Source organism: Vigna umbellata, chromosome 10 (genome assembly GCF_029865625.1).
Source record: "Vigna umbellata cultivar VRB3 chromosome 10, Vumbellata_1.0, whole genome shotgun sequence".
Classification (NCBI taxonomy): Eukaryota; Viridiplantae; Streptophyta; class Magnoliopsida; order Fabales; family Fabaceae; genus Vigna; species Vigna umbellata.
The window spans coordinates 17,536,970-17,556,869 of NC_142174.1; the positions used below are offsets into that span (position 1 = coordinate 17,536,970).

General features: G+C 32.6%; 3 protein-coding genes across 3 annotated transcripts; 2 read left to right on the forward strand and 1 right to left on the reverse strand.

The window, feature by feature from the left end:
* The first annotated feature begins 1,306 nt into the window (after positions 1–1,306).
* On the forward strand, positions 1,307–3,078 carry LOC124834876 (SEC14 cytosolic factor family protein / phosphoglyceride transfer family protein). The gene is made up of 3 exons (XM_047309685.2): positions 1,307–1,564; positions 1,668–1,932; positions 2,581–3,078. The coding sequence occupies exons 1-3, from the start codon at positions 1,441–1,443 to the stop codon at positions 2,801–2,803; spliced, it is 612 nt and encodes a 203-aa protein (XP_047165641.1). The 5' UTR covers positions 1,307–1,440; the 3' UTR covers positions 2,804–3,078.
* Positions 3,079–7,705: 4,627 nt separating this feature from the next.
* Positions 7,706–12,881, forward strand: LOC124834873 (DHHC-type zinc finger family protein). Its single transcript, XM_047309680.2, has 11 exons — positions 7,706–8,033; positions 8,189–8,303; positions 8,476–8,550; positions 8,672–8,743; positions 8,872–9,009; positions 9,081–9,114; positions 9,787–9,896; positions 10,834–10,920; positions 11,243–11,326; positions 11,834–11,899; positions 12,155–12,881. The coding sequence occupies exons 1-11, from the start codon at positions 7,943–7,945 to the stop codon at positions 12,327–12,329; spliced, it is 1,047 nt and encodes a 348-aa protein (XP_047165636.1). The 5' UTR covers positions 7,706–7,942; the 3' UTR covers positions 12,330–12,881.
* A 3,502-nt stretch (positions 12,882–16,383) lies between these two features.
* On the reverse strand, positions 16,384–19,772 carry LOC124834871 (lysine histidine transporter-like 8). Its single transcript, XM_088100911.1, has 5 exons — positions 19,230–19,772; positions 18,545–18,681; positions 18,000–18,427; positions 17,239–17,370; positions 16,384–17,155 (listed from the first exon to the last, which is right to left on the reverse strand). The coding sequence occupies exons 1-5, from the start codon at positions 19,670–19,672 to the stop codon at positions 16,667–16,669; spliced, it is 1,629 nt and encodes a 542-aa protein (XP_087957037.1). The 5' UTR covers positions 19,673–19,772; the 3' UTR covers positions 16,384–16,666.
* Positions 19,773–19,900: the final 128 nt, after the last annotated feature.

The following is a 19,900-nucleotide window of genomic DNA, read 5'->3' on the forward strand; positions in this document are numbered from 1 at the left end:
TAATTCATCATAACGATATTATTATGAAATCGAAACATCAACCGTTTATTTCTTAGATATAATTGAGTTGTATGTGAATAAAAAATATAAAGATGAAAAAAAGAAAAAACACACACATCACATATTAGTTGAATCAAGATTTGAGAACTAAACATTATTTATTTAAAAAATTACATTTTAATTAGAAAAATGTCAAAAACTGAATATTAAATATAGTACTATTAAAAGGATAAGATAGTTTAACGTACCTTCGAAACTACCCTCCTTACACGCCCCCAATGTTCAATAATTGCAATCACTAAAACCACTACGCAATCGACCACAGTTTCATTAACAGAGTAATTGTTCCACGAAACCCACCTTTAATTAATTATAACGTTACTAATTAAAACATTTTAATGGACTTTAATAATGACTATTATATTTTACTAAATGAATTTTACCACATAATCTATCCTCAATAGATTTAAAAGCTATAATAATGATTCTTCATGTTATTTTTTGATTAAATGATTCACTATTTATTCTAAATTAAAATTATTTTAATATTTGAAAAGTATATAATTCTTTTACATAAAAAAACTGCGTATTCCCCATTAAAAAATAACTGATTCCTCAATTTAGTTTTACAAAATTATTTATATTTTACTTTCCAAAATTTATTTTCTTTCATATAAAATACAATCATACAAGAACAGAAACTATGTATTTTTTATTTAATATATATTTTTTATACAATTTTCTCTTTACTTTTACAATAGTTTGATAAGTGTTTTATATTTTATATGTAAACTGTTGTGAATACTATGACAACTGATTTAATATCAATTTTTTTTACGCCTCGTGTCACTGATAAAAAAATCCATTTGAAAAATTTCCAATAATTTTCTATACAATGAAGAAATGGTAAACGATAAATTTATCTAAATTATTCGAAATAAAATATTTTACCAGATTTAATATATTTGTCAAAGTAAACACGTTCAACACTTTCCCATTTTCGTCTCGTTGTACGAATAATAAGTGAATTAAGCAACGATAATTATGGAGGAAGCCTGGTTTCTCCACGAATCATGATGAAGGAACCTACGGCTGAGATTGCGTGTGGATAGTGTGGGCCCATGGTACTCTGAAAAAGGAAGATACCTTCGAATATTCCTAGGCCGCGAAACTGCAGCAAGCTTGTGTTGCTTTCAATTTTTATTTTGAATTTTATTTATAATTAATAATATTCCAATCCCTTATTTTCTCTTTCTAACACTCCTTATTTGTGTTTCTTTTATCCATAATCAAATAATTAAGTTCTGTTTGTCCCTTATCTTGCATCCCTTATAATGCCTTCCATCATTCTCTTCTACACCATCACAATCAATTTCTCTTATCCATTTTCTAATTTTTCTTCTTCCACTCCGATTTTCTCTCTTTCTCTATAAACCAAACATGTGCGCGCCCATATCCGAACTCGAACAGGAAGAGCTGCTCGAAAAACTAGAGGTTTTCAAGATCAAAGGCCGTGACAAGCATGGCCGCAAGATCCTTCGCATTATCGGAAAATTCTTCCCAGGTCAATTCAATTCCTAATTTTTCTCGCACTTTTTATTTTATGGATTTTAACTGTAACTGACGGGATCGTGATTCGTTTCGACGATTCACCAATTTTGTCTCAGCGCGGTTGATCACTGTTGAGGTGCTGAAGAGGTACCTGGAAGAGAGGGTTTTCCCGAAGCTGGGGAAGAGAAAATTCGCAGTGCTCTACGTGCACACCGACGTCCAGAGAAGCGAGAATTTGCCCGGAATATCCGCTCTCCGGTCGATCTACGACGCGATCCCGGCCAACGTGAAGGAGAATCTCGAAGCTTTTTATTTTATTCATCCGGGCTTACAGGCCCGCCTTTTCCTTGCTACCTTGGGCCGCTTCCTCTTCAACGCTGGGTATGCCAATTGTCATCCTCCTTGTTATTAATTTTACTTTTGTTTATATATAGATCCATTTTCATCGTTCAATAGTACTTCACACATGCATCATGCATCCCTCACTATTTTTAATTTATCACCTATTTTCGTCAATTTTTCTTCATCAAAAATCCTGGCACCATGCAATTCAAGTTTTTTTTTTGTTACAGAAAAAGAATCAAAATGATCCGTTGATTTTTTATCAGATTATGATGGAAACGTGTTTTATTATTATCTCGAGAACATTTTTTTTTTTCAGAAATAAGATGTAAATCTGAAAAGAAATTGTCAGTCTCATCCTTTTTCAATTTTATTTTTTTCACTTGCTGCTTGTCGAATCTTGGAAAGATTTCTTCAATTATTGATTCTATCTTTATCTGTGCATTATATTTTATTTTTTTCGATAAGTTAAATTTAACATTTAAAAAGAATTTTTACATTGAAGTTTAAAGTTTTAAAAAAATAATATAAAATTAAGTGTTTGATTATGCAATGCGAAACAGTAACTACAAAGATGAGTTTCAATAAATTGTAGTGTCTGTTAGTAATTGATTATTGAATGTGAATGGGAATGTGAGGTTCCATCATGTGAAAACTGATGTTGCGGAGTTTGATTGCGTGTGATAGGCTGTATGGAAAGTTGAAGTACATAAGCAGGGTTGATTTTCTGTGGGAGCACGTGAAGAGGAACGAGGTGGAGATTCCGGAGTTTGTATTTGATCATGACGAGGATTTGGAGTACCGTCCGATGATGGATTACGGGTTAGAGAGTGATCACGCCAGAGTGTACGGTGGTGCTCCCACTATGGATTCACCAGTGACCACCTATTCCATGAGGTGCATCTCATAGGATTCCGCCTCCAGAAGATTGAAGAATCCGTGATGCCTTGTTTTGTGCGTTAGGTATAGACTGGGCCTTGCAGTTAGTTAAATAGGCCCATAGTTATGTGGATGTTGATAATGTGTAGAAAAAAGAAAAGAAAAGAAAGAAAGGAAAGAATAGTCGCTTTTAGGTTTTGCTAATGTGGTAATACTTATCCAATAGCATTTTCAGTTTTGCTTGGATGATTGAGATCAATGATATTAAAAAGAATTCCACCGACTCATTTTGATTTTTCTCTTTCACATTCTTCCATTATTTTTTTGGTCCAATTGGAGCTTCTCAATCTCACCGAAATCTGTCCACTATAAACTATATTACATTTATTCTGAATAAAACAAACCACTGTATCGTGATTCGCATATTTATATCATTCATTAGCTTGACAACACACGTATTAATAGCTAAAAAAATTTAATTGTGTGAAATAAATATGTACTTTAAAGGATACTAACAATTGTTTTTAGAGTGTTAAATATCTAAAATAAAAATAAAAAATTATTAAAATTAAAAATAAAAAAAAACAATTAAACATCCAATAATTTTTTATTTCATAGAATTCGTTCACATGCTTATTTCACTGCAAATTATACTTTCCGACGACTCCTGGCAATTGGTGATCAGATTCTTCATACTTTTGTAACTTGTAGAGCTTAAAAAAATCGACGCGCCATTTTGAATATTTGTGACGAAGTATAGCATTGAACGAAGAGCTAAACTTGGAAGTAATATGGCATATGCAGAAGCTGTGTTTTGTTGATGGCAACTCTTTTGGAATTGCTTCAGTCATCCATGGATCTTTGTCTGTCAATATTAGGTCGCATCCACATTAAAGTTACATAAGTCTATTGAAAAGTTAAAGAAGGATTAGAAATTTCACTAACATTATAAATAAACTCTATTCTTCATCTTATCTCTACCACTGTCTCCATCCAATGTGCAATTTACCATATGCGAATATAAACAATAAAGAAAAATATTACTTAGTGTACTAAAATAACAAATAAGAAAATTGTAAAAACCATTACATAATTCATTCAAAATAAACAAGAAAAATTAATTTAAAAGAGTGATATAAAGCATTACGAAGAAAAAGAAAAAAACTTTCATAAAAAAGTGCATTCTTTTTTTCACGATTTTTTTTAAAAAGGGTAAAAATTTTAAAGAGCTTTTTTTTACAAAAATTAAAAACCCTACATTTTAAATATTTCAAGCTTTCACCTATAAATCTTCACATTTTAAACTCTCATTAAAAAACTGTCTTCAAGTATCAAAATATATTTTTGTTTATTTCTTGACAAAGACTTTACAAATTTCAAAATATTTATTGTAAGTGCCAGAAAATATATGGCAGTTGGGCCTTATGTTGAAGTAGTCAGACCCATAACACTAAGGGCACTATGACTTTAGGAGGGACTTTTCAATCTGAGCTCATTATCTCAGCTTCACATTCTCTCTCTAAAAAGCTTGTTCCTCCATTTCTCTCTGCCTTCTCTCTACCTTTCTCTCATGTTTAGTGGTTGCATGTTGGATTAGGTGGTGCTGAAGTGACCGCGGCGTAGAGACCTTCGCAACCATCCGAATAGATTTTTTATTCTTCAGCGCGTAAGTAGCTCTTCACTGTTTTCCGCTGTTTGGGACCTAGGGCAAGTTGCATGTGCCTAGTGTACCCTTCTTTATGTTTTTCTCCGTTCATTCTAGCTCTAAGAGCTGTTCTTGGTCACCGCATTGCGGGTTATAGGGTGCTATCTAGATTATTTGCGTGTGAGGTACTGGAGCTGCAGGTCTTAGAGCTGAGCAAAGAAGTTCCAAGGTAAGGGGAGCTAGGTTTTCTTAAAGTTTATTATTATGAAATGTGCAAATGTGTTGATCTCTGTGTAATTATGTTGTTTGGGTTGAAATTGTGTTTATGAGATTTGCTGTATGAACTGTATGTTGGAAATTTGTGATTGGGGATTTGGTTGGGCTGAAGTGATATTTGAGATTGATATGTTTGATGTATGCACTGTTTTGAGTACACTGGTAGTGTTTTAGGGTCACTTGAGAGAAAGTGAGGTAGTGGTTTTGGGAAGTAGGGATTCTGGACACATTTGGGCTGTTGGGACATCTTAGGCAAGTCATTTGTGACTTGTTAGGATCATAAAATTGGACTAGAACATGTTAGAAGTGGTAAAATCGAAATTGGGTCCTTAAGTTGTGAAAATTGATGTTTCAAAATACAAAACTTGATCTTAATCACTTTAGAAGGGTAGTAGGAATGTTCAGAATCATTTAGATGAGTTTAGTTAAGTATAAAACAAGAATTAAGGGTGTTAGAAGTTAGTAAAAATGGTTAGGAATAGTTGGGTTAGGTGTTGTTCATAATTTTGCAAAAATTCTGCAGAATTATGCAGTTTCGCAACTGATAACCGTTCGGTCTTAGCGTTCGGTCGTAATAGCGTTCGGTCTTAAGTGGAGTTCGACCTTAGTACTCTGTCTTGTTGAGTGTTCGGTCTTAACGTTCGGTCTTAAGTGGAGTTCGGCCTTAGTATTCTGTCTTGTTGAGCGTTCGGTCTTAAGGAGAGTTCGGCCTTAGTGCTCGGTCTTGTTAGCGTTCGGTCTTAGCATTCGGTCTTAGTGGATGGCCTCTCACGTAGCGTTCGGTCTCTTAAGGAAAGTTGGTCTCTTAAGTAGCGTACTATCTTAGTAGGTTAGTAGGTGCTCTTGGTAGTCAAATATTCGAGAATTCAATTATAAATCTTCACATTTTAAACTCTCATTAAAAAACTGTGTCAAAAGATATTTTTGTTTATTTCTTGACAAAGACTTTACAAATTTCAAAATATTTATTTTGTGCTTAGAAAATAATTATAAAGATAAAAAAAGAATATTTTTGTTTCAAAAAAAAGTATTGTATAAATTTATATTATTTTAATAATAAAATTAATTATTCGAAATAAATACAGTGGAATTAATAATAGTTAATTATTAATTATAGTACGGTATCCTAAGGTGATGGGTTAACATTTTCCTACTTTAAAAGATGTCATATCATGACTAAGTATTAAATAGATGAATAAGATAAAGTAGATAAAGTGCAGGGTCAAAGAATTCTAAATTAAGTAGATAAAATCAAACACGGGATAAGTGAAAATTTAAAAAATAAATACGGAATTGTTTTCAGTATGTATATTTACTACAGAATTAGCTTGGGTGATTTATCAATACTTATAAAAATAAAATATTGAATAAAAAGTAGAAAATTACAAGCGGTTAGTGATGCACTCAATTCATTTAGTTGCACATCTATTTTAATTTCCTACTATCAACTGTAAAAATAAATTAATAATTTTTCTAAATCCAATCTCTTCTAGCACCATGTTAGGGGTGAAAATTTATAGTCTATATGAGAACTACAAACTCACATAATCATTAAATTAAAATCTAAATGTAACATGATAAAAAAATTAAATTAATTAATTTTAAAGTTAAAAAAAATCTAAGTTGCAAAGCTAGTAAATAAATGGATTTTTTTTTCTTAATATAAAATTTATGACTAAACACCATAACAGATTATTATTTCAACATTCCTTCTAACAGGTTTGATTTATTGTTTAAACAAAATTTGTCTAGATTCTTACATTATTTAGGAATCAATGCATTTGTTTTTCGAATGGAACAACAATTTGAATAAAAGAACCTTTTAACAATGCCAACAAACTTCATGTTATTTATCAGATTGTTCTAACTCAACATACAGTAATTAAACAGTGAAAGATCTGACCAAGAAAAAGGAGAAAAACAAAAACTAGTATTGAGTACATTCTTTCATCTCTTGGATACATGCTAATAGTATAAACCAACACCTTTTCAACTTCACCAAGTTCTACTAAAAATAAAATAAAAATGATAAAAAGAAAAGTTGAATGTGCCAAGGACATCTTTACCAGAAATTAGGCTGTGGTACTTATTTGGATTTTGCTAATGTAACTTTTGGGTCACTAATTTGTCTTACATTACTCTTCAAATATTATTAACATTATGTAATTAACCTCACCTCAAATAGAAACACGTGCTTTAACTCAATAATAAAAACACATCTTTGTAAAATGATTCATTTTAGAAAAAGAAGCTAACTTTATTGACCTAAAAATTTGTTGTCTAAGAATATGAAAATTTTAAGATTATTATTATTATTATTATTATTATTATTATAATAGAGATTAGCATATTTGGTGTAAAGAGTTACACACAATGAATTATTTCACCCAAGCAGTAATAATAACTTTTTTTACGCAAGTGATCCAAATTTGAAATGTGATGTCATTTTGAAACACGCTCTCAATTGGTATAAGCAAATAAAAAAAGCATAATAATATTTATATTATACTGTATAAAATAGTTTTATATTACTCCTTTCATTTTAGTTTATGTGTTGTTTAAATTGACCGTATTTTCTAATATAATAATTGTAATTTTATTCATTAATTATAGATTAAACATGCGGGAGAAACTACTGCTTAGCCATCGATAGTGCATTTACAAACTAATTAGACAAGAAAACAAATTAAAATGTAATTATTTACATAGAAAAATATCTATGTCCTAACTTATTTATTGGGTAAATAAACATTAAAAGTGGTAAGATAGATAAACAAGTTTTTGGTATTATTTTTACGTTTTATTGCAACATAATTGCTTCTTCTTTAACATTCTTCTTCAGTCTTCTTCACACGTTGAAGAATCGTTGTGATCGAGATTAAATAAATTCCTTGAATTAATAAGAAAATCGCTGCAAATTTTTTCGTTGGGTAATAATGACAACAACTAACAGTCTCACCCAGATTTCGCTTTGGCATAGAGCGCGCTAAGTTACACCAAGGATGCGCGATGCGCACCCTCCCTTTATCGTCTCTCTTCTTCTTCAGAGTTGGCTTACTTAAACTAACATACGCTTCTTATAAATTCCAATCCTCATCACTCCCAACACCTTTCGCTCTCTCCCACTCTCACCGGTCGTTCTCTCGGGAAAGCTCGATTTAGTGAGAAAATTGATTTTCCGGGAAACACACTCGCGAATCTCCGATGTCTATCGTTTGCTCGATTGCTTCCGCGGTTTCGCTTTAATTCATGACGATCGCCAGGATGTGCTCCCCTATGCGTACGTGGGAACGACCAATGGATCGTTGCTTCCGAATTTTTCCATGTCTCGCTGATCCTGGTAGCTCTCTTTGGTTCCTGAGAAAGCAACGCGGAATTTTAATTTATGTTGATTTTGAATGTGTATTTTATCGGAATTTAATTTCCTTTTCCTGGAAATGTTTTTGTGGTAGCTTAATTTTTTCCTCATTGTAAATGTCTGTTGCTGAATTTAAGGTCGAAGGTCTTCGTTGTGCTTGAAGGTGGCCTTGGTGACGATTCACCTCGTTTATGCTGGCGTGCTCTTCTTGTTTGACGGGGATTTGATAGAAAAGACTAAGAAGGAACCGTGGTGAGCTGTTCTACCTAGTCTTGTTTTGTCTTTTGTGATATAAATTGAAGTTGCATTTTCTGCATGTGTTATGCACGATTAATGCACTATACAAGTTAGTGTTTCCTAGCAGTTTTAGATTGTTGCAGCAGTGTTTCTGATTTTCTGATTTTTTACTTGGTTTTTCTGTCAGGTACACTGCTTTATACTTACTGCTGTTCGTTGGTACTTTAATTCAATACTTTGCCACCTCACTTTCTTCGCCAGGGTAATAAAACATTTGCTTACCCGTGATGAACTGAATAATGAGTGTCATCAGGAATTGGAGTATTTTCGCTTGAATGTTTACCTGATGGATTTGATTTCCTTTGCTAATTTTCTGTGTGCAGCTACGTTCTTGATGCCATGATGACTGTTCACGATAGAAATGTAGCATACAAAAAGACACCATATACATCCAGGTAGGCAGCCCGACTTTTCCTGTATAAAATTTATTGTTAGGAAAAGGGATTCAATAAGATGTGAAGCAAAATTATGTTTCTGGTCTCGCCTAACAATTTATTTTCAATTTTATATTGCTTAAGCAAAGTCAATCAGCTTCAAGCAAAAATGGGAGTTTCGTTGTTTCCATGGAGGAAAATCTATTAGGAAGAAATCTTTCAGGAAGCAGTACAACATCTTGGTCAAAGTTAGTGTCGGACTTGTATCCTTTGGGATCATCAATCAGGTAGATAGGACCGTTGTCAGTGCTGGTTAAATTTTCACAAACTGTTATTTATGGCTTACTTCTCACTGCAGAACATGGACATGCACCTATTGCAATGTGGAACAGGTATTTCAAATGACATTCTAATATTCTATAATCTGTATTATGTTTTTGTGTGGGCTATTTCATATTGTATTGCTTCTTCAGTTCATCTTTAGGTGGTGGTTTTGCATTCACTTGATGGTTTTAGTTGTCCACATTAATTTTGTACAGCATCATGAGAATTCACTGTAAGGATTTAAGAAACCAAGTGTTGACGCTGCCATGTCTTGAAGCATCTTTTTTAATAATTAAGTACAATTTTAATAATATTGTTAGGCTTTCCCGGATTCTACTCTACATCTTGTATCTGTGAAAAGCGTTTTTTGGGTTTTTGGTTGTCATTTGTGATCTAGATTCTGCTTGCCTGGTGACAGAAAGAAGTCAGCATGATGTGAATGCTTTTTTTTATTGGTTCATGACAAAAAAACGTAATTTATACTCAGTATAAGTGGTGGAATATATTTTTTCACTCTGGATTGGATGCCTGTATTTGAAGCATGAGAAAAATATTTCCACGGATAACGAAAAGATAGGTTGAGCTACACTTTATAAACTACTTTTTCCTCTTGTTATATACATGAATTTTAAGGTTTTTAGCACGTTAGGAGTTCCTTCTACGCACAATGACTTTCAGGCTCTAATAGTTTAACATCAAGATTTTGATGGTCAATTATTTTATTGGTGACCATTATGCAGCCTCCACGAGCGAAGCATTGTCATGATTGTGACAAGTGTGTTCTTCAATTTGATCATCATTGTGTTTGGCTTGGTAACTGCATTGGACAGGGTAATCACTGTAAATTTTGGTGAGTTATTATATTGGATGTGAAATTCATAATTTACTTTTGAAGATTTTGTATTTTAGACTTTATCTAAGCTATCGGTTTTTTTGATGAAAAAATTCCACCTTCACCAATAATGGGTATGTTTGCTTGATGATATTATTTCATTTATAATTAGTCTTGATATTCATACGAAGGATCAGTGGCCTGGAAATTCAATCACTGCTAATTAACAGTGGAATATCTTTTGTTTGTTTCATTATGATGACATTGTATAAGACTGTTAGTTTCAATGTGTACTCAGTCTTTTTTTTTCAATATTAAGGGCAAGGGATGAGTGGATAAAGTCAGAAACATATTTAGAAGCTTAATTAGTTTGTTATCCTTACGTTATATATTTAGTTTTTCTTAATATCTACTCTTATTTTTACATTTAGTCATATGTCCTAGTAAGGACTATGTGGATTTAATAATTATAGATGGCTTTAAGTAAATTATTGATAGTTTAAACTTTTTTTTCTCTCACTTTATGTAGAGAAGGGATATTAAGTGAGAAGTGTTCTGACTTAAAAGAACAACAAATCTTGACCATACAATTGTACACAGATGGCAAAGACTAAGATAATACCCAACAGAGCTAGGTTCCCTTGATATTGTATGATCATGATTCGTTTTTCAAATGAGAACAATTCTCATTGGACATGCTTCTATACATATGTTAGTTGAAGCACTATAGTTTACTATGCTTGGATACTTGTGTGAAATTTGTGAATGGGATTACTTTTATGGTTTATTTAAGGAAGTGCTATATATACATCTTTGTGAAGATTTTGCCATGTTTTCCTTGTAATCAATAAAATGCAGCGTTGTTCAAGTTACTTACTTTATGATTTTTGTATATATCTAGTCTAAATATATTTCTCACTGTGATTTTTTTTTCTTCCTGTCTAAACACACTTAGGTGGTACCTTTTTGAAGAGACAGCTTTGTGCCTTTGGACTGGTGTCTTGTATATTTCATATCTGAAAGATCACATTACATGGATTTGGTATGATATCTTGATTAATGAAGCTCCCAGATTTGTAAAACCTTCATGTTCAAAATCCTCCCTTGGGGAAAGTTACGCACATAAGAATATTTGGGTGGGGGTGAGGGTTTTACTAGCTTGTGCATGCCAATAATTATACTTTTATGCCAAAGATCACCCTGTCTAGTATTAGGTGACTCTTGACATAAAGTTAAGGCTAATTGTTCAATTTACACTTTAAATTTATCTTGAGGTCTTCCGTAACGAAAGGAAAAGAATCCAATGCTCTTTTTTTCTTTATTTCTGTACTCTGACATTAGGTCGTTACTTTTTATGCTCTCAGGTGGCAGGATGCGATCTTGATACTACTCTTGATCACTCTGTCAGTTTGGCTCATCTTTCTTCTCCTGCTACTGCTATTTCATAGGTAACTTCTGCATCTAGCCTAAGATTTCTTTTTATATAGGCCTTTCTTCTGTTCCTTGCTGTAAGTTTTTTTGGTTGAGAGAATTTGGGGGGGAGGGGGGGACTGGGTGGAGCGTTGTTCAATGTTAGAATACTAGCTTTACTACTTATTTAATTTATGTATCTGAAACATCAAATACTAACTGGAGATTTCATTATGACAAATATTTCGTTTAATGAGTTAAACTTAAATCTAATACTGATCTCAGAATCCAATTTATGATATTTACTTTAATAAATAATGCATAGTGGAATTTCTTAGTGGTATGTATTTGGTGAGTTTGCTACTGTTTTCATTTCGCATATAATCTAATCTTAGCAGCTCTGTTTTGCCAAGATAACCATACGTAAAATGAAATCTTGAACTTGTTCTTCGTCTTTTATACACTCTGGCCCTTTTTCTCCATTAGGTTGAATGTATAGTTGAGTATTCTATTCCAGAATGACAGTTGTTTTCTATTTTTCGCAGTTATCTCATTTTAACAAATCAAACTACCTTTGAACTTGTAAGGAGAAGACGGATTCACTATCTAAGGTTAGATAAGTTAGTTTCCTGATGCTTTTCTATGATTTCATATTTTTACCTAACATTTTGCTAGAATGCGATTCTCTTTCTGGGTTCAATTTATTAGCATCGTATATATATATGTGTGCGTGTGTTTGTTTGTATCAGCATCAGCAACATGTATATGTTGGTGTTAAATGGTTGAACTCTGATTTTGGCAATCTTTTTTACTTGCCAACTATGTTTTTGGGATATCTATGATAAACGCATCCAATTAATCTTCAGGGGAATTCCGGAAAGAGTGCATCCATTCAGTAGAGGACTTCGAAAAAATCTATACCACTTCTGCTGTGCAAGGAGCGCGGTATACAGATTCGAACCATTGCCTACCACTCAAGAGATAGAGGAAAAATCAAGGCCGTACACTTGCTCGGATGCTTTAACATGTCGATGTTGCTAATGATTTTTGTATAAGTAAAAGTCTTTTTGTCCAACAGTGTAATTGGGAAAACTCAGAAGTATGTCGATGGGCGCCCTTCTGCGTATATGGATAGGTGATATCTTTGGGAAGTTTGCTTTATGATTTATCTTCTGCTATTCATTCTTTGCCTAATTTTGGAGGTAGAGTTCCAAGTTTGATGTACAGTTGCAGTGGTAGTGTGCTGTTTATCTTTATTGGTTAGTTTGTAGACCTGGATACCTAGCTATTATCAAACTGACTATTGCTGTTGCCGTGGAACATCAGAGAAAATACAGTATTCATCTTAGTTGCATGCACAGGGGGTGCGCATCCTTGATTTCATGGTGGGCGTTGGCTTCCCTCAACCTCAACACATGTTCAATACTCTTCTGAGTTCTGTTATTTTTACCCCCAAATACTTACTTTTGACATTATCCAGCCTCTCACCCATCGTTGCTAGAATTCGCAGCATGTTGCACTGTTGTCTTCATTACATTAGAAGGTACAAAATACTCGTGAGATTGAAAACAAAGTCTTTAACACTTAACACTCTTCTGGAGCATCTCTTGAAATATATCGGGCTACTATTTCCATTTCCATTTCCAAATTTTAATGGTTTGAGAACTAAATTCCAAAAGAATTGAAAAAGTTTTAAATTAAACTTTTTATTTGTTTGATGAATTGTTTTATCGAATTCAAACCGAACTGTCTCTTGAGCTGAACTAGACTGTTCTGAATTCGATCATATTCATTGATATTGCAAGGAAGAGAATTTTTTTTTATCCCTTTTAAAAGAAAATTTAAATTTTATAGTTTGGTTCATACCTGTTCTTAAACAATTTAGTTAATTTTTGGATATATAAACAGTTCTGTTTGATTTTGTTTTTTTTAACAACCCAATTTAAGAAACGTTGATAAAGGTATGTACCTCTCACTAACAGTTAATATTATATGACAGCTTAATTCACTTAAGATTTTTCTCTCCTAAAATATGAAAAGGTCAAAATAGAGAAAATAATTTCATACCTGGCCTCTTTGTGTTATATTGTCTTTGGTCTATTTTCCTAACTAAACAGAGGTACATGATAACTGGAGTTTTAATTAATGAAAAGTATTCAAATTTACTATATCTTTTATTAAGCAAGGCTTTGTTAAATGTTGTCAGTTATATAAAAACAATATTTTACTTTTTTTTCTGTTACTGTGAAATCTACTTGTCATGACTTTTCTTTCTGATTATACACAGAAGCTGATATAGATTTGTGGTGTGGGGTTTAATTGATAAACTAAAAAGCTCTCGATAGTAAACATTCTCCAAGGTCTGAATAACTCATTTAATGCTTTCTTAAACATTAAAAGAACTTCATAAATTAATAAACTTATAATTCGAAGGCTAAAAAAATTATAATCATACTGTATCAGTAACTCTGTAATTCCCTCAAGCTGCACGTTAAAAACATACAATTTTTTATTAGTATAAATTTGTATGATTCTAATATTTTATTGAAGTAGTAAAACTCATGTCTAATTTAATCTTATTAAATTGGTTTAATAAAGTGAAATTTATTTTCATTTGTATATTATAATTTAGTGTTTGTAAAATCTACAACATGCTCAAAAAAGTATAATTATGCAACGAACGGTTATTATTAAATTTTGAAAAATACGCTACCACATATGAAAGAAAAGAGATACTTCAAAGGGGCAGCGTCATACTTGGTCCACGTTCTAACTTCGCTAATGGCGGCCAATATCACATACGTCTTCATACACATTTGGTTTCACATTTAATTTCTTAAGGGCTACTTTGATAATGAGATATATATGATAAGATTGGAATAAAATATTTTTTTTTATTATATATGCTTGTTGTATCTAATGATAAGTATTGAATATTAATAGGTAAGGCTAGTAATAATACTAAATATAATGAAAGTAACATTTATTTATTTATTTTTATAATGTTGTTGATGATATTGTGTAGAATAATAGAAATAAAATGATGAAAACATATTAGAACTGGTGATAAAAGTTTTGACAACAAATTAGTTTAATTAACAGTGATTTGTTAACTCCTGGTGGTATTGAGAATAATAAAAGTAACAATTATAAGTACATAAATGATGATATTAATGATAATTTGAGTAATATCAATAGTAAGAGAAGTGAAATGATTAGAGAAGTAAAATGATAAAAAGTAAGATCAATTTAATAAACTACTTTATCATCTTCTAATAATTTTTTTTTCACTGTATAAAACAAACTATACTCTCATGACAGCATAAAATAAGATAATATACATAATATAATTTTGGTGGACCAAGCGACTGACTACAATCCTATCTTGATATACATATACATATATATATATATATATATATATATATATATGGGGTTTGCTAACGCGCGTACGCCTGTTTTTCAGTTGGTACATTTTAGCAATGTGTACCGGGTTTTAGTAGACAAAAATATCCTTATATATTATGGATTCCAATTTTAAGGTTAAGGGTATTTTAATAATTTTCATTCTCAAAACTAAAAAAAAAAAAAAAAAAAGAAACCCCCAAACCCTTACTCACCTCTCTCATTCCTCTCAACCCTTTCTCTTTCCTCTTTCTTACTCCAACCTTTTCTCTGTCATCTCTACTGTAGCCCCAATTGAAAAAATCAGAAACATTTGCGGTTAAACAATCTTACAAAAAAATGATTTTATAATGAGTTTTCATCTTATAATTTTTGTCTTATCTAATTTTATCCAATTTTCACAAGCATAAACGAATTGGTAATTGATCTGGAAAAAATCAGAAATACTCGCTATTAAACAATTTCTTACAAAAAATGATTTTATAATGAGTTTTTATTTTATAATTTTTGTCTTATCTAATTTTATGTAATTTTCACAAGCATAATGACATCAAAGGAGTTGGTAGTTGGCCTGGAAAAAAATCAGAAACACTCAGTTGTTAAACAATTTCTTACAAAAAATGACTTTATAATGAGTTTTCATTTTATAATTTTTGTCTTATATAATTTTATCTAATTTTCACAAGCATAATGACATCTGAAAGAATTGATAATTGGCCTGGAGGGCTTTTTAAGAGATGATGATTCATCAAATACAAATGATGAAATTAGAGAGGTTAGTGAAGATGGTGAAATTGAAGAGATCTTGAATGAACCTTTGCCTTGAAGGTGAATATGTCAATGACTCAACTCTTTTCAAAGGAAAATTTTTTAGAGGCATGTATTTCTGATTTTTTTCAATTGGGGCTACAGTAGGGATGACAGAGAAAAGGTTGGAGTGAGAGAGATGAAAGAGAAAGGATTGAGAGGAATGAGAGAGGTGAGTAAGGGTTTAGGGGTTTTTTTTTTTTTTTTTTAAGTTTTGAGAATGAAAATTGTTAAAATACCCTTAACCTTAAAACTTGGAATCCATAATATATAAGTATATTTTTGTCTACTAAAATCCGGTACACATTGCTAAAATGTACCAACTGAAAAACAGGCGTACGTGCGTTAGCAAACTCATATATATATATATATATATATATATATATATATATATATATATATATATTAGCATGAGCAAATAAAAGTTATCTGTATATTAATTCTGCAAATAGGGATAACTGCTATCTGTATTTGCGCAGACACATCCGGATTTGATTCAGAACCTAACTTTTAGATGTCCAAATTCTTATCTAATGCAATCATGCTTTATTTTTTATATATATAATAGCATATAGTGATTACTTTTTCTTCTGTTATGTCTGGCGGGGCTCTATTTATCTAAAAAAGAAATTAGTATAGCATATTCATTACCTGCTTTTATTGGAAAAAAATTGTATTAAATTCAATATACATTTCATTAACATGAATACACCACTATATTATGTAATGCATAGTCTTTTTATTTTATCTAACAAAAGCATTGTATAATATTGAGAACACAATTAATTTTTCTACCGTCAACTTTTAGTGTAACAACATCGTTTGAGTCATTAAAACTATCTATAATGTGATGATCACATTAATTTTTAAAAGTAAACAAAAATAAAATTCAAGCCCTCTTCAAGTACTTTTCAATTTCCAAACTAGGAATTTATACAACCTTGATTTACCTTCCCCTCCCCTTATGCAGTTAATGATATTTATACAAATATCATCATTGCCAGGACAAATGAGCCCATAACTACAAAAAGTGGGGTACAAATTTGAATTTATAAAAAAAAAGAGAAAACAAAGAAAAAAAAAAGAAAAACACAAATATTCTCTTACTAATTATCTCCCAACATAATTTTCCTAGTGTTTTTTTTCTTTCCCCTTTATGTTTTCGACTACTGAGGATTGAAAAAGCTGACATTAACGCCAGTATCGATGATAACATACAAACTAGATATAACCAACACCACACTCAAACACACCCCCAATGTCCCCAAGAACCAATTCAAACCCCACATCGCGCTGTACTTCTTTGGCTTCTTGGTCTTGAGCCACATAAAGCAAGGGTACGCGAACGTTACCGGCAATGCCACTCCTCCAATCAACCCTGCCAACTGAGACAAAAACGGAACAGCCACTCCGATGAAGAAGCACATAAACCCAAAGAATACACGAATGAATGCACGCAGCCACCATGGACATGGCTTCTTCATCCTTGTAGTGTACTGTGACTCCATGTCATCGAATGCTGGCATGCCATAGATTTGAAACGAACACAAAGCATTCACCACCACAAACAAACTCGTCATTCCCAGCACAAATTTTGACACATCATGGGAATGGAACTGGTATAGTGCTGTCAGCATTCCTCCGTTTGATGGGATCTGTAAATTTTCATCACATTTTATGTATCAGAAATATTCATTCATACAAAATATGAAAAATATAACATGTTATGTGTTCTTACCAATTGACCATAAGCCCAATATCCACCAATGGTCATGGGAAACAAGCATGCTGCAATCACTGCATAAGAAACCTTCACCCCTTTCCACATTGGCACGTGTGATGGGTGCTTCTCACTTGAAGGCATAGTGGACTGCAAGAAAAAAAAAATTAGAATTTTTTAATTTCTGCATTGATGGCTTAACAAGAAATTATTTTTTATTTGACCGGTTAATATGCTTGCAACCCAAAGAAGAAAAAGTCTATTTACCTACAGGGATGGTGACTTTCTTAACTTTAACTCAAGTCATTGAAATAATAATTGATATTGGCAGGCAGCGATAATGAAATGAATGCCACTTTAGAATAATTAAATTATTAAGTCCATCACCAACTGTTATCTTATCTATTTAATATTTAATGAGATTGATTTTACTTAATACTTATCCTGATTTCATGACTTTCTTTCTTCCATGTTGGAACATCATTGTAGACTGATTATTAATTAGTACGAAAAACAAAGTCTTCAGCTAACTTCAATAATGTATGCTTGACCAGTTCTATACAAGTTTTTCAACAACTTTGATCTCTACTTTGAAAGCAGCTCTAATGTCAACTAAACAATGTACATATAAACTTCAAATTCTTTATGCTTATGTAACTCTATGACTGGTTATTCAGTTCTTTGTTCTTACAGTTCAATTTTTCATCAGTTTCATAAAATTCAACTGAGAGGAATATATATAAACATGTATAAAAATTGAGCATGTGGTGTTCCTTTACCTGAATTTCAAGGATGAGATTGTGGCCCCTGAAAGCATAGGCAACGATACCTAACGCATTAAGCACACTAAAGGCAGTTTCAACACTGCTTCCAGCCTTTATAGGATCATAGTTCACACCATCTAGGGCACCCTGTGCTACAGAGGTGATCCAAATGGAGGTACAGTACCCTACAGCAGTGAGTGCTCCGATGAGTGATATCCCGGCAATGGAATTCAAGTTTGGCAACTGAGACAGCACCACAGCTGCACACGTAAACACCAAGTACCATTCCACAGTGGTCATGGGTTTGGCAGTGCACGAATCACCACACACCACTTCATAAAATGTTCTTGCTGTGGATCCTCCTATGATGATCAGTGTCGTGCATGTTCCAGCTGATAGGTACAATATAGGAAACAGTGCTAGCAGTTTCCCAACTTTCTCCCCTGCAACATCAAAAACTCTCGTTTAGCTTACACAGAAACTGGTTTACTTAATTTATCAGTTAAAAATGTTAATTAATGAAGTTAATTAGAACAATAAGATAGATGAAAAAATCGTACCAAAGGTAGCACCACAGAGTTGAAGGTATCGACAGTAGCGTACACCTTGCTCCACTGACTCGTGAAGATTGACCAGAAGCCATAGGGTGTAAAGTTGCCATATGAAAGCCAGAGTCAAACTTATGATTCCCCAAGTCCTGCAAACGCCAAAAAATCAAATGTTACTTCAAAATTATACACAGTTTAAATAAAAATCACAGTGGGCCATAGAACACATCAGTTTTGTAATATTGTATTTGAAACCAAATAATTGTATACAGAAAAAACATTGAATAATGACACAAAAGAAGAAAAGGAGAAACATCCACGAAGACTACATGGAACGTGCATCGTTTAATATTATAATAGAATGTTGTCATTTTATATAGTACAAGTTGGCAAGTTGTTATTATGATTGTCTTTTAATAATAATTCCAGCTACATAAACTCTTACCTACCAAGTAGTATCCTAACTGTAATTTGATATGTTCACATGTTTACCTTGAAAAAGATTTAGCATAGAATTTGAGTAAACTTTTCAATTCAACACAAGGAACTTTTCGTAATTTTCAGTCAAATGATCGAGTTTTTGCAGACAGAAATGACAACAAACACACACACACATGTTAATCAAGAAGCAACACAGAAGAAAAATTACTGATACGAACAAAGAAAGTGAATAAGATTATGTATATGGGAGACTTACCAACCAAGAACAGTTAAGGCAACAGGGAGAACAAGAGCCTGAGTTCCAATACCAGAAGAGAGGGTATGAAAAGCAGCATAGTACTTGTTACCATTTCTGGACTCAGTGATTGGAAGCCAAGCATCTTGAGGATCAAGCTTGGTGAACCTAAGAGCTTTTCTGACAGGGCTACCCAAAGGGGTGATAAACCTTGGAGTTAAGTTGGAGAGCCTGAGTGGGGTTCTTGGGGTTCTTGGTGTTCTTGGTGTCTTAGGAGTCTTAGTTTTAGGACGTGGTGCATCTCCATTCTCTGAGTGAAGAAGGGGTGACCTAGTTAGAGATGGAGAATGAAGCTGAGAGGGTGGACATGACACAGGTGGAGATGCCACAACAGGTGTTCCCATCACAGAAGCTGTTCTGGGGGTTATTGGTGCAGACCATATTTCCTTAGCTTCAGCAGCCATTTTTACAGACCAAGAGCAACCTAGTTTTTAGCTTTTGTTCTGCACTTGATGTGTGCTATGTTGTGTTCTCTCCTCCACCTTCTGTGTGCTGCACTTTCTCTCAAACATTTGGATGTATATATAGTGGTGTGGAACAATACAAAAGAGGGGCCGTTCGTATAATAATTCAACATTACTTTTTTGACTGATTTCAACATATGATATTTTCATTTGCACAGTCATTGTGCA